Here is a 12,439-nt window from a genome sequence, read left to right on the forward strand (position 1 = left end):
TGTTAAGGTTATGAATAATTTTGAAAAGTACAATAGAAATTTAAAAATGAATAAATGAATTGGCAAAAAAATACAAATCATACATTCTAAAGAGCATATATTTAATGTGATAATATATCGATATCCTAACAGAATTTACAGTTAAATTTGCGCAAACAGTTTGTACAAGCTTGTGCGTGTGCATGTCTAATCGCTAATCCACTTATGCCAAGTTGATGCCAAGTAGATCATATTGCCAAGTAAATGCGGTAAATGTTTCAAAGAGAGTAGGGCAGTGATAAAAATTCATTCCATTACAAGGTCAAACGTGATACGGACCTTATGCCCGATTTCACCAGTAACCCCTAAACAGTCTCCTAAGTAAGGGTTCCTTATTTTAAGGGACCCTTCAAATCACTACCTAACCTAAATTCTGTTTCACCATCCTAAGGGTCACCTAAATAAGAGAACCCTAGTTAAGTGACGTTTAGTGTGGGGATGCTACGCAATGTTAGTCGAAAAGTGTATCGACTATAGGATTCTATTGATATTTAGTTGAAAAATGACTTGATTTTACTTAGTTTATGTGTAAATATTGAGTTTGTTACCTTAAAAATATATAAAACCATAAAAAAACACAACTTTTTATATTTTGTCTAAAATCAAACTTCACAGTGACATTTTTAATGACAAATGACAATGTCATCGCGTGACTCAAGTTGCTTCGTGAAATTATTTAGGTTTTTTGATTTTGTTGCCGGTTGCATTCATTGTTTGATTCGTGTTATTTTTCTTTGGTGTTTGTAATTATATTAGGTATAAAGAATAATGGCAGAAAAGAGAAAACGTGTACAAAATTTATCTGTCATCATATTTTTTTTAATCCTTTTGATCTTTCGCAGTAAATTCGCGTTCGCCTCAACAAAACTCGGTTATTTTATAATTCTATAACTTCAATTGCTTCTAAATATTTGTATCGTCGTCGCTATCCATTTTTAATACGTTAAATAGGATAAATATCTGTCACTTAAACGTTAGGGGATCGAATATTCACCCCCTAAATTTTAAGGGCTACCTAACGATATAAGTGACACTTATCCGTCGGTGAAAGCAAATTTTACGTTAGGTATCCCCTAAAGTGACTTAGGTGACACTTAAATTTTACGGGTTGTTGGTGAAAACGGGCATTAGTCCGTTATGGTCATTCGTAATTCAGATTTCGTTGTAGGTATTCTATTTAGATTCCATTGTAAATTGTAATGTTATAGGGTTGAATGTAAGAAACAATACCCTACGTTTTAATTGAGTCATTGTTCAGTCAATTGTTCAATGCTTATTTCATAGACGTAACGAGATGTTATTCACGTTCTGTAAACTTATTGAAAAAGGTAATTGCACTTTTCATTTCAAACTTTCAACCTATAAATTGTTCCTCCAAAAATAACGATTTAAAATTTATCATTTCTTATTTTAATCATAAAACATTCATGTTAATTTCTAATCAATAATTCTAATTAAAATATTTCATTTCACGATTGTACCAGACTACAAGGCACGTATAAAAACTTCTTTCTTTCTTTTCTGTATTATTCAATAATGCAAGTATAGTATCAAGATTGCATAATGAGTCGGAATGTTCTAATGAGTATTTTAATAAGTGTATTGACCTCTGGTGGTATAGAGGTATCTATTTCCTCTTAATTAAGAAATGGTATAGATTGCTTTGACAGATTATATATGTGTACGACCCCAATAAAATGATGAATGCAATTGCATCATAAAAATTTATATACATTTATTTAGGTATCTACAAGCATCAATCAATCATCTTTTTATTAAAGCTGGTTTTCGACATTTTTAAGCACTATTTCGATTTGCGAAGTTTTAAAAACCCTGATATTGTTAAATCATTTTATATAAAAATATTTATGCTTCAAGATGTCTGTATATTATGGCTTCTGAGTCAAAACCAACGAATGCTCATAAACAACGTCTTGATAAGGCTTCTTATTGATACAATAAGGTTGGCAATCGGGTTGCGAAATATTTTTTTAGCACAAAAAAAAATTTTCATTAGAAGTATACCTATAGGTATTAGGTATAAACTATGAATTTCAGGAAAAAAAATACATGCAAAGACTTTTTCAAAATCTGTTGAGTTTTTTGGACATTTTACCATATCAACTGACAACGAGGTAGCGCGACTACCTTATACCCTATTTAGATATCTATAGTGACCACCTTCTTTAAATTAATATGACCGGTACGTTTCTATGAAAGTATTATTTTTCTTTGTCTATGCATAAATTGTGTGTGCTACTTTTTTTACAATCACACAGTCACGGTGTACGAGCTTACGGTCGTAACGTCGCGTCGGTGAGAGGCGATCAACTCGGTGATATTTAGAAATGTCGCCATATTTTACTGCTTTCCGCTAAAACGTGATACGATCTACATGTCCGTGAATCGTTTATTGTTCGGAAAACGAAAGTTTTTAGAAATTCTCGTTTTGTTCTATTTTAAATGCAATAAAATGGCGACTCTGTTTATTCAAAGCTCTATGCCCATTCTTGAGAATGTTTACAAACAGTAAACCAATAAGGAGTTCAATTTTCCTTACACGACATACACAGACGAATTTAAAAGTATCTACAGTGCTCACTTAATTAGATATCTAATTTTTAAAAATCCGACTTAAAAATTAAACTAAAAATATTTACTTATCTGATAACGAAATATATTATATTCTTAAACACATTCAAGTACCACCGATCCTGCACTTATAGTATCAGACTTTTCTATTCCAACACTTCTATAGGCCGCATCTTTGTCAGAAAAGAGTCAAATGTTATGCCATTATAAAATATCTAATTGTGTATGTTCCTAGCCCTAATCCCACGCTAGTAATAATATTATGTAGATAGTATCATACTGTTTATCATTGTCACTTTCATATTATACTTAAGTTTATAATAATTATCTTAGTTTTTATTAATCGCTTTTCTAATTGGTGTTTACATAAATGCAATTAACTGGTACATAAATTATGCTTTACAAGAAATCGTAATCGCTGGCCATAAATATCTAGTAATGATTAAAAAATGTGTATCGATGCTCATTACTTACATTTACAAAATAACTTGTGTTCATCTTCTACGTATTTCTTTTAAATTAAACGATATGTATGACGTTATTAAAAAGATAGATTTATACTTTTTAAAAGGCAACCTTACAATTCTTAAGGAGGTAACTTTGCCTTTTGGAATTACTGCAAAATAACAAAAAATAATTATGGAAAGTCTTCCAGTATTATCATGGTATTATACAATACAGTCTTCCATATACAGCTTACCACATGCAAATGTCCCTTTAGATCAATGTTGTTTTGCCCGATTTAAGAAATTTTCCTTCTATCTTTCATATATTTTCCCATCAAATTTACTAATTTTACCACTTCCAGTATTTGTATTTTTTTCTGTTATTTAGACAAATAACGGACAATGTTGTTAATTTAAAACTTTTTCTTACAAAGCGGTGGGAGGAGTCAGCCACCGTACCGCAGACAGGCACCTACCGTGACAGAATACCGGTATAAAGGTAAGGTTTAACGAGATAAAAAAAAATAACAGGAAATTGGCGCGAAAAAGTTTATTGCATAAAAAGTTCATTTCAATATGAATTTGCATCTTGCTTGTTTTGAGACAGTAAAGAAGATTTGCCATTTATTTGACTATTTATGGATGTTTGGTATTTAAATGGATTTTTTTTTGTAGTTTGGTTTAGTTCCGTTGGATAATTTTATGGATCAAACATATCCTTTATATTTCGGCAAAATTATATTAACTATAAGACGTCGATGTAACATCAGTTCATATGTTATTACATCGACTTGTCTCGTTGCGTTATTTTTTGATTGAAGTTTTTAGAACTTTAGCAGCCTGCATTAATTTTTAATTACTAATAAATAATGTAATATTATTTAATTTACATGGTACCATGGTACATTTAAATAATACATATTATTTAAATGTATACGTACAACAGACATATAATTTATGTATATCTTATGAGATAAGAAACGTAATAAAAACTTTCTCTTGTGATAATATTACAAGTGGAATAATACCTTTTAAACAAAAGTACACTTTTAATAATACATGCGCGCGATTATTGTGATTTATGCTAATTTTATAGATAAAATAAATAAATACATGGGTTTATATGTTAATTTTATAAATACGAGCTGATAAGAATGAATCTGAACTATAACTTCTTATTAAAGAAGATACGCGCTAAGAATTCATTTGATTACAAAATGCAATGTGTGAAAACTATTCTTGGAATGCAGTTTCATCTGAGCCTTTATAGTGATGGGCTGCATTCCGTAGAGAGAGATGGCAAAGATATTTGATAAAATTTGGAGTTTTGTTTTTTTATGTTGGCAATGTTTGTACTTATACATATTTGCATTGAAAGTGATTTCTGTTTGTTGAACATTTTTTAATCATTATAAACTAGGGAACGATAAAAATTGTGCAAAAATTATAATTTTATCGTTATTTAAATTTTTTGGCGTGGCTTGGTACACTACACTCACTGGAGAGAATGTATGAAATAAAAATGAATGGCACAAAATATATTCCATAGTGCCCTCTTAACTGTGTCTATATTGAACAAGCTATATTGGAAACAGGATATAATTAATGATAACACGAATAATTGTAAAATCTTTTTATTGTTTTTATAACAATTTGAATCATACTTACGTACGTTACTTACAATTGCAATATAGTAAGTAAAGTGTCGTTTTAACGTTTTAACGGTACAATTAATTTCGAGAAAGTGCTATGAAATTTCTCATGATGCTGTTGATTACGTAAACAAATATAATACGTGGAGTCTTATATTTTAATTGTTATCATAAAGTGGTTATTGCTGAAATCGTGTTATTTACACATTAAGGAAATAATTTGCTTCGTGGAAATACTACACTACAACCGGTATATCATTTTAAGAAATTATACAAGAAAAGACTGTGATTTTTGGTACAATTAGTTTAAAATAATCGCTATGTTATCAGCAAATTATTCATCTTGATGACTAGGCCTATTTGAAATTTAATTGGTATTGAGTGACAGAGATAGATAATATTTTAATTCAATTTCTTCGACCGACTAGTTTATTGCAAAAGTAACTACTTGACAATTCCGAACATCTGTTAACATTATGAAAATAAACATACTAAGTAAATATCGCTTAAGAAATATAAAAAATATCGCTGTCCCAATTTAATTGTTAAATATAGGAGCGGATATTTTGTAAGAAATCTCAAATGAATTCGCGATTTTGGCTTGAGTAAACATGTTATAAAGCTTTCTGTAACCTCTTAAGTGGTATTAGTTATTTATAAGAAACTAGTTGTGCCGCGCGGTTTCACCCGCGAACGAACCCGAAGTAAAAATCACCTAGCTCATATTGTGATAAAGCTTTATCACTGCTAATTATTAATAATAAAATCCGTATTATGGTATTCCCGTGAAAGAGAAATACATACGTACATCCATCCATCGTTATAGAAGAAAAAGAAATGAATATCTTGTTTGTTGACTTAATACTCTTCGTTTGTGTAGTTGGAATTTTTTTATTTATCTATAGATACATATAATAAATCTGTAGAAGGGTCAATTCTGTACATTGAAAATATTGAAAAAATAACTAGCAGGGTGTTACTGGATCGATACCAAACCCAAATATGTGATTAAAAAAATTTTTGTCTGTCTGTCTGTCTGCCTGTCTGTCTGTCTGTCTGTCTGTCTGTATGTGAAGACATCACGTGAAACTGCCGGTTCGATTTCGATGAAACTTGGTATAATTATACCTTATTATCCTGGGCGTAAAATAGGATACTTTTTATCCTGGAAAAATACGTAGAAAAAAAATTAATCTCAATTTTTCAGTTATCCATAGACGTTGTTCTGTAGTAGGTACCGCGAACACACGTTGCGTATTATTATAGACCTAGCCGTATTTGGGTCCAATAGATATTTATAAGATGTCATTGTCCGAGTTACTCAAAATGGAGAAATAAACCATCCACGCAAAGACCGACATCCGCGCGGACGGAGTCGCGGGCGGAAGCTAGTCACAAATAAGATAATAGAAAATACCTGTGGCTTAAGAGATTCTAAAGACGGTCTATTTATTAACCGACTTCAAAAAAAGGTTATCAATTCGGCCGGTATGTTTTTCTTTTATGTATGTACACCGAATACCGATTACTCCGAGGTTTCTGAACCGATTTACGCGATTCTTTTTTTGTTCGATGCGGGATGGTGTCGAATTGGTCCCATAAAAATTATTTTCGGATAGGCCCAGTAGTTTTTATTTTATGAGCATTATCGTCTAATCTATTATCTCTAATTAATCTTAGAGTATATATTACAGTAATCAATAATATCAAATCATTTTTATTTTTTACTTTTCCGTTTTTGAAGTCGGTTGTTTTTAACACATTTTTATGAATATTTCACACAGCTAGTATGTATGTATCTAGTTTTGGTCAGCAAAGCTTTTACTAGGTATAGAATCAATTCGTGTAGAACATAGCTTTCTAAAATAGAAAGATATTTCGACTTCTGAAGATTTTCGAATTAATTGAATTCCCATATCAATCTTTTAAATATGTTTTTTAAAGCAAAACGACCAATTTAGATATAAATAACTATATATTCAATTCGTGTAGAACATAGCTTTCTAAAATAGAAAGATATTTCGACTTCTGAAGATTTTCGAATTAATTGAATTCCTATATCAATCTTTTAAATATGTTTTTTAAAGCAAAACGACCAATTTAGATATAAATAACTATATATCAAAGAGCTGCATAAGATTTGATGAAAGTATTAAAGAACTGCACGCGTCTCTCTTTCTTATTCCACTCATTTTTGGAATAACCAGTAAATACTTTTTCATCCTAAAAATCTATACTCTATACCTAGTTGTGGGTAGTAATAATTGTTTAATTAAAGGTATAAATAACTGATAAAAACAATAAAAATTACTTCGTAATTTTTTGTATTTTACTTTTTTCGCTAACATAATTGCATCCGTGCGAAGCCGGGTTACATTTATAGTCAATCATTCCCAAATCACAATGCATCCACGTGAAGGAATCAGACCGGCCTTGAACCAATAAAGTGACAATATTGTTTGCGTCACCACTCAATTGACATGTCACACCACATTTGAGATAAATGGTACTATACCACATCTCACCAAAACTAACGTTCTGGGATTTCAGGAATACACGTTATAATTTTCTTCGTGCAATAATTGGGAAGATATAGATATAGTATACATATATTTCTAGTTTATACTTAGTATATCGGCACGTACTAGGAATACAAATTGAAAATAATAAAAAATAAATATTCAATAACAAATTTTTTCCGGATAATCGTGTTTTGGTGCTTGTAGTAAAAAGTGTAATAAATAATTTATCAATTAGCGATAATAAAAAAAATCACGATCATACTACTTTACAAGGTTCACTAATTCCTTTGTGTAAAAATAATTTGGCTAAACATATAACACGCACAGATAAGAAATACCTATTATAATATTTAGTCTGTGCTTGAATACTACGAAGCAACACGCATGCGTACGCACAAACTCGTTTTCATAACACGGAAGTTTATTGTTGTCTAGAATAGCGGTTGTGTTCCCACATCGGTACTGCTTTGTAATTAAGGTTTTGAGAATCAAATTACATTAATTTATAAATCACAATTTGTATTTGTAGAAGCTGTGTGGACACTGGACAATTAAATTTGAAAGAACTGAACTGTGATGTTTGTATATATTATAATAATTAAGTACGGTGTACTTAAATCCATCCAAAGACAAAAAGTAGTTACCAATAATTGACAGAAATTGCGTATTTCCCATGAACTATCATTGAATATACTAGGTTTAAAATTAATTTAAATTGCTACGTTTTAATGATGAGTAACAGATGATAATTTATAATATCAAGGATCGTTTGAGGAAAAAGTTCAAAGCTACTGACCAAAGGAACGTACCAACATCAAAAAAATGTTTTTTAACCGTAAAGCGCTTCGATAGTTCAAGCAGCCATGACAGCAGAGACAATTTAAAAATCGAACGCGCCCAATGAAGGATGACGGCTGCAGCTGCGTTCAGGAATCCGTTGAGAAATCAGTTGAATAATTTATTATACGTCAACGTTCGCGCCGCAATGGGTTCGTTCTGACACGGTTTATTAGATGCAGATTGAATTGTAATTGACAACATTACATCTGTGGTAGGTACATTTTTTTTGTTATATATTAAAATTTGAAATAAGTAGGTCGTGCATTTTAATTTCAAATAATAAACGAAACAAATCGATCGTATTGGTATAACCAAACTTATGAATAATTTATAATCGGTTTCATACAGAAATGGTGCATATTTCGTTAACGCAGTTTTACGTTGACGTGCAAGAACTTATTGTTTGTAATATGTCAATGAAATTGACTGTGTGAAATATAGAAATCGAATGCTCGTAGTCACGAATGCAAAGGATAAGGAACCGGTTTCAATGTAATTGTAGCAACAAATCCGTGATAAATATACAACGGTATGCTTGGAATGTGGCGTTGCAAGTAGTTAGTAGTTAGCTGAGATAGTATGGAGTGCGGACAATGATGTCTGTATATTGTTTTAGTTTAGTTTTAGATAATTTACATTAAAAGGAATAATTTTTAGCACGTCTAAAGATTAAGATGAAAGCATGCGTTCTTCTATTAACTACATATATGTGTTAAATTTAATAGAGCGAATGTAAATGGAGTAGGTACGTACATATTTGTTATTTGTAACAAATGCCTTACAGGCTTTTATTAATAACACAATTTAATATTTATGACAGGTTATATCCGCTACTTTATCTAGAATAACATTAATATTATATTGATTGAGAACGCGTTGAATATTTACTGTTTATTTTATAATTTAAGTTTTTACTGTTATTTTACATGAGCTTTCGGTGATTTTCCAATGCTACAACATGTGTAAGTAAGGATTAAATACCAGGTACAATTATTATTAATTACTTTAGCCCTTTGTTTTAAGGAAGCTGAAGATTAAAGGAATGAACTATTGAATAATATAATATAGACGTCATATACCTCTGCCACTTTGTTATAGTTTAAGTAACGAAGGATTGAAAGGTTAATGCCCTTTTGACGTCATCATTGTCCCAAAAGAAGTACACAGACCATTGAGATAATATTAATATGGAGACGATACCGCCTACATCACTTATGTTCCACTCAACATACGTCATGTGGCGTAACTGCACTCAGTCGCTTGCTCGCTCATTGGCGCGAACGTCACGCTCATTTTTTATTTGTTTTAAAGTGAAACGCATCAAATATGCCTACGTGTGTGTTACGATATTGCACAAATAATACAAAGAATACGGAAAAGTGCAAAGGAATAACTTTTCATCAGTAAGTAACTAGATAATAATTTTTAAAACTTAGTTAGAGCAAAATTTTTGGCGGGCGACATTTTGTCATAGATTAAAAATTTAAGATATGACATTGGGCATGAAATAAGTGTTGTTAGTAATATTTGCTGGCGTATATTTTTATAGTATAAAATAATAATTTTACATATTTAGAAAAGCATAGACTGGTTGTTAATTGAAAAAAGGTGAAATCATGAAATATGAAAATCAATTACTCAATCACCAATTTTTATTTGTTAATTGATTTTAATCAAGTTTTTAATTGATATTGTATAAGCTACTGACTTGAACGTATAATTGAATTATTATTTATTTATCTGCACTAATATTATAAAGAGGAAAACTTTGTTTGTTTGTTTGATTGTAATTAATAGGCTCATAAACTACTGGACCGATTTTGATGAAAGGAGAATGCCCATTTTTGGTACTGGTTTTTCTCATGCATCAAGACAACAATACTATTAAAAAAAATCTCGGCAATTTAGAGGCCTTCTTACCATCGGAAAATATATTTTGAACAGGGAATGTTTTGTAAAATCTAATAAGACATGTAATTGTTTAGATCCGTTATTATAGATTTAATGTCCATTACCGGTTACCACGGTAACCAAGCGGTAACTTATTACATTTACTATGGTAAATAGCTAAATGTATTAATATCGATTATTGTTTTCATTGAATTACAAAAAAAATCAATTAACATAAAATCACTCTTTAAGGTATTGTTTATACACTGTAGGTTGTTTTAACAAAGATAGTGAAGTAAAATAATATAAATATGTATATATAAAAAAAAATATTATTATGACATAGCTTGGTAGGTAACCAGTTATTTCTTATTTGTTTCTTTCTTCGAATATGTAGTGAAAAAATGATTCAAACAACAACAACAACAACAACATGTAAACCGAATAAAAACTCAATTGGCATTTTTAAAATATCTATTCAGGTTTTCTTGAAATCCGTCCCGGAAGATTTCTGGTGCCTACCTACACTAGCCGATGAACAGATAGACTTTGTCTGAAAGCATAAGCTCTACGCATAGATTAAATATGTTAATCGAAAAATAACCTTTGGACGATAAAATGTTACCTAAATCACACATAAACCTAACTAAATCGGGGTTATTTAAGTTTTGAGGTTATTTCACATTTTTCTCAATATCTTGAAAACCCCTGTTTTTATCACAAAAAAATCAATTGGTAAAAATCTTTTGAATATTGAAGAACCCTCCAAAACCACTCTGGCATTGACGCAACACTGTACTGTGGTCCATACTTTCATGGGCATTCTCCTTTGGCACAGACAATCTTAAGACCCTGAGAAAGAACATAGGCTACTTTTTATTGCGAAATATGTGCCAAGGGCGAAGCCTTGTGTTTCAGAGATAAGTAATTAATATTTTTTCTATTCAAGGTTTCCATGTCTGGGCCGTGAAGAAAGGGAAAAATTATTTTTTTTCTAAAAAAGGCTCAATTTGTAAGGAATAAAACTTCCCATAGCCCTGACTGAACCTAAAACACGAAAAAAATTAAATTATTCCATATGACGTCACTATTTACATCATCCTATATTATATGCCAGATATTGTTAGCCCCACGTAGTAAAGTCAGTTTATACCTAAAATAAATATTAAGTAAGTACAAAGAAAATTTCAAGTCAACGTGCATGTAAGGAGTGGCACCCAATAAAATAGACAGAATGAAACAAAGTGTCGCCTCTATAGCGGTGAGTCAGTGACATCGCATAATCTATGACTGTCTAGCCGTCATTCGCGCGCGCCGCGCCGCCGCGCTTGGCGCACAGATTTTGTTCGTGGTGTCTGCTCCATATTAATATTATCTCAATGACACAGACACCATTTTTTTGGATTTAGAACAAAATTTGAATAGCGGAAATGGCGAATTATTCTTATAATAAATTAATTAATATGAGTTGCAAATTAAATAACTAAATTGATATATTTTAGAAGTCAGTCGCTGTATCAGCGAGCCGTGTGAACTTTGATATTATGTTTCTTCTTGTTCCTTGAAGCATTGAGCCGTGTCAGAAGCAAACAATCTTATTATATCTATTGTATCTAATATATTAAAATTGCTTTATTACTGACAAGGATTTCAATATCCGGATATATTTTTGTGCAATGGAAATCATTTTTACATTTTGCTTGGGGCAAGATTTGGTCTTTACCGAATTGAACCTTTGTTATTTACCTCACACTATACATTATAATTATCTTCCTGATAAATCTCTATAATTAGATTTAAGATATAAAATTCTATAAGGTTTTTGATAGTCTAAACTTCAACCTATTGGCTATTATGATATAATTCCTGCTAAGCAATGTAAGGACAGTAAAGGAAGCGTTCTATCTGACAGAATATCAATTAGTTTGCGCGGCAACAGGTTAGAAACAGCGGGTGCAGGATTATAAATATCCTGCTACTACATATTATAAATAAGTGTTCATAGCCTTTGTTTTAATATCTGCAAATATTATCAAACTATTATACTGTTATATTCTATATTCATAAACAGGTTTCAACTTTGAAGCATGTGTTTGAAACATAAAATAAACAAAATGTGAACGCAGCTTACCTAGCCGATGCCGCCTGTTCGACATTTAAAACATTTAACGCACACTAGCACAATTCCGCCATCACACAACACATTTTCGTTTTCAAAAGTCTTACGTTTATAAAACGTAATTTCGATTTATCGTATACGCGAGCGTTCGTAGACATATCGCGCGTTCAACTCACAAAAGTTACTCTAGAGCTGATTCATTTGAATCTATTATTATGCGTGGCAAGTGACCGCATGTCAAGAGCAAGACCAAGGATGGACTTGTGTGTGTGCGGGCCTATACGCGTATCGTTCATAACTTCTACGGTAACTAATCAAGCGCGAGATATGCCGCGATTT

The 12,439-nt window shown here is 31.1% G+C and overlaps 1 protein-coding gene across 4 annotated transcripts in view; it reads right to left on the minus strand.

The window, feature by feature from the left end:
* The window catches only part of LOC123701923 (serine/arginine repetitive matrix protein 2), a 72,957-nt gene that overhangs the window by 45,268 nt on the left and 15,250 nt on the right, over window positions 1-12,439 (minus strand). Inside the window, exon 1 of one of the 4 annotated variants that reach the window (XM_045649563.1) lies at window positions 12,113-12,366. The exons of the other annotated variants lie outside the window; for them this stretch is intronic. Within the exon in view, the coding sequence (XP_045505519.1) occupies window positions 12,113-12,137 (25 nt within the window). The 5' untranslated portion in view covers window positions 12,138-12,366. Of the gene's footprint in view, window positions 1-12,112; window positions 12,367-12,439 lie in introns of those variants that run through there. 4 annotated transcript variants of the gene reach the window in all.

This window comes from Colias croceus, chromosome 2 (genome assembly GCF_905220415.1).
Source record: "Colias croceus chromosome 2, ilColCroc2.1".
Lineage (NCBI taxonomy): Eukaryota > Metazoa > Arthropoda > Insecta > Lepidoptera > Pieridae > Colias > Colias croceus.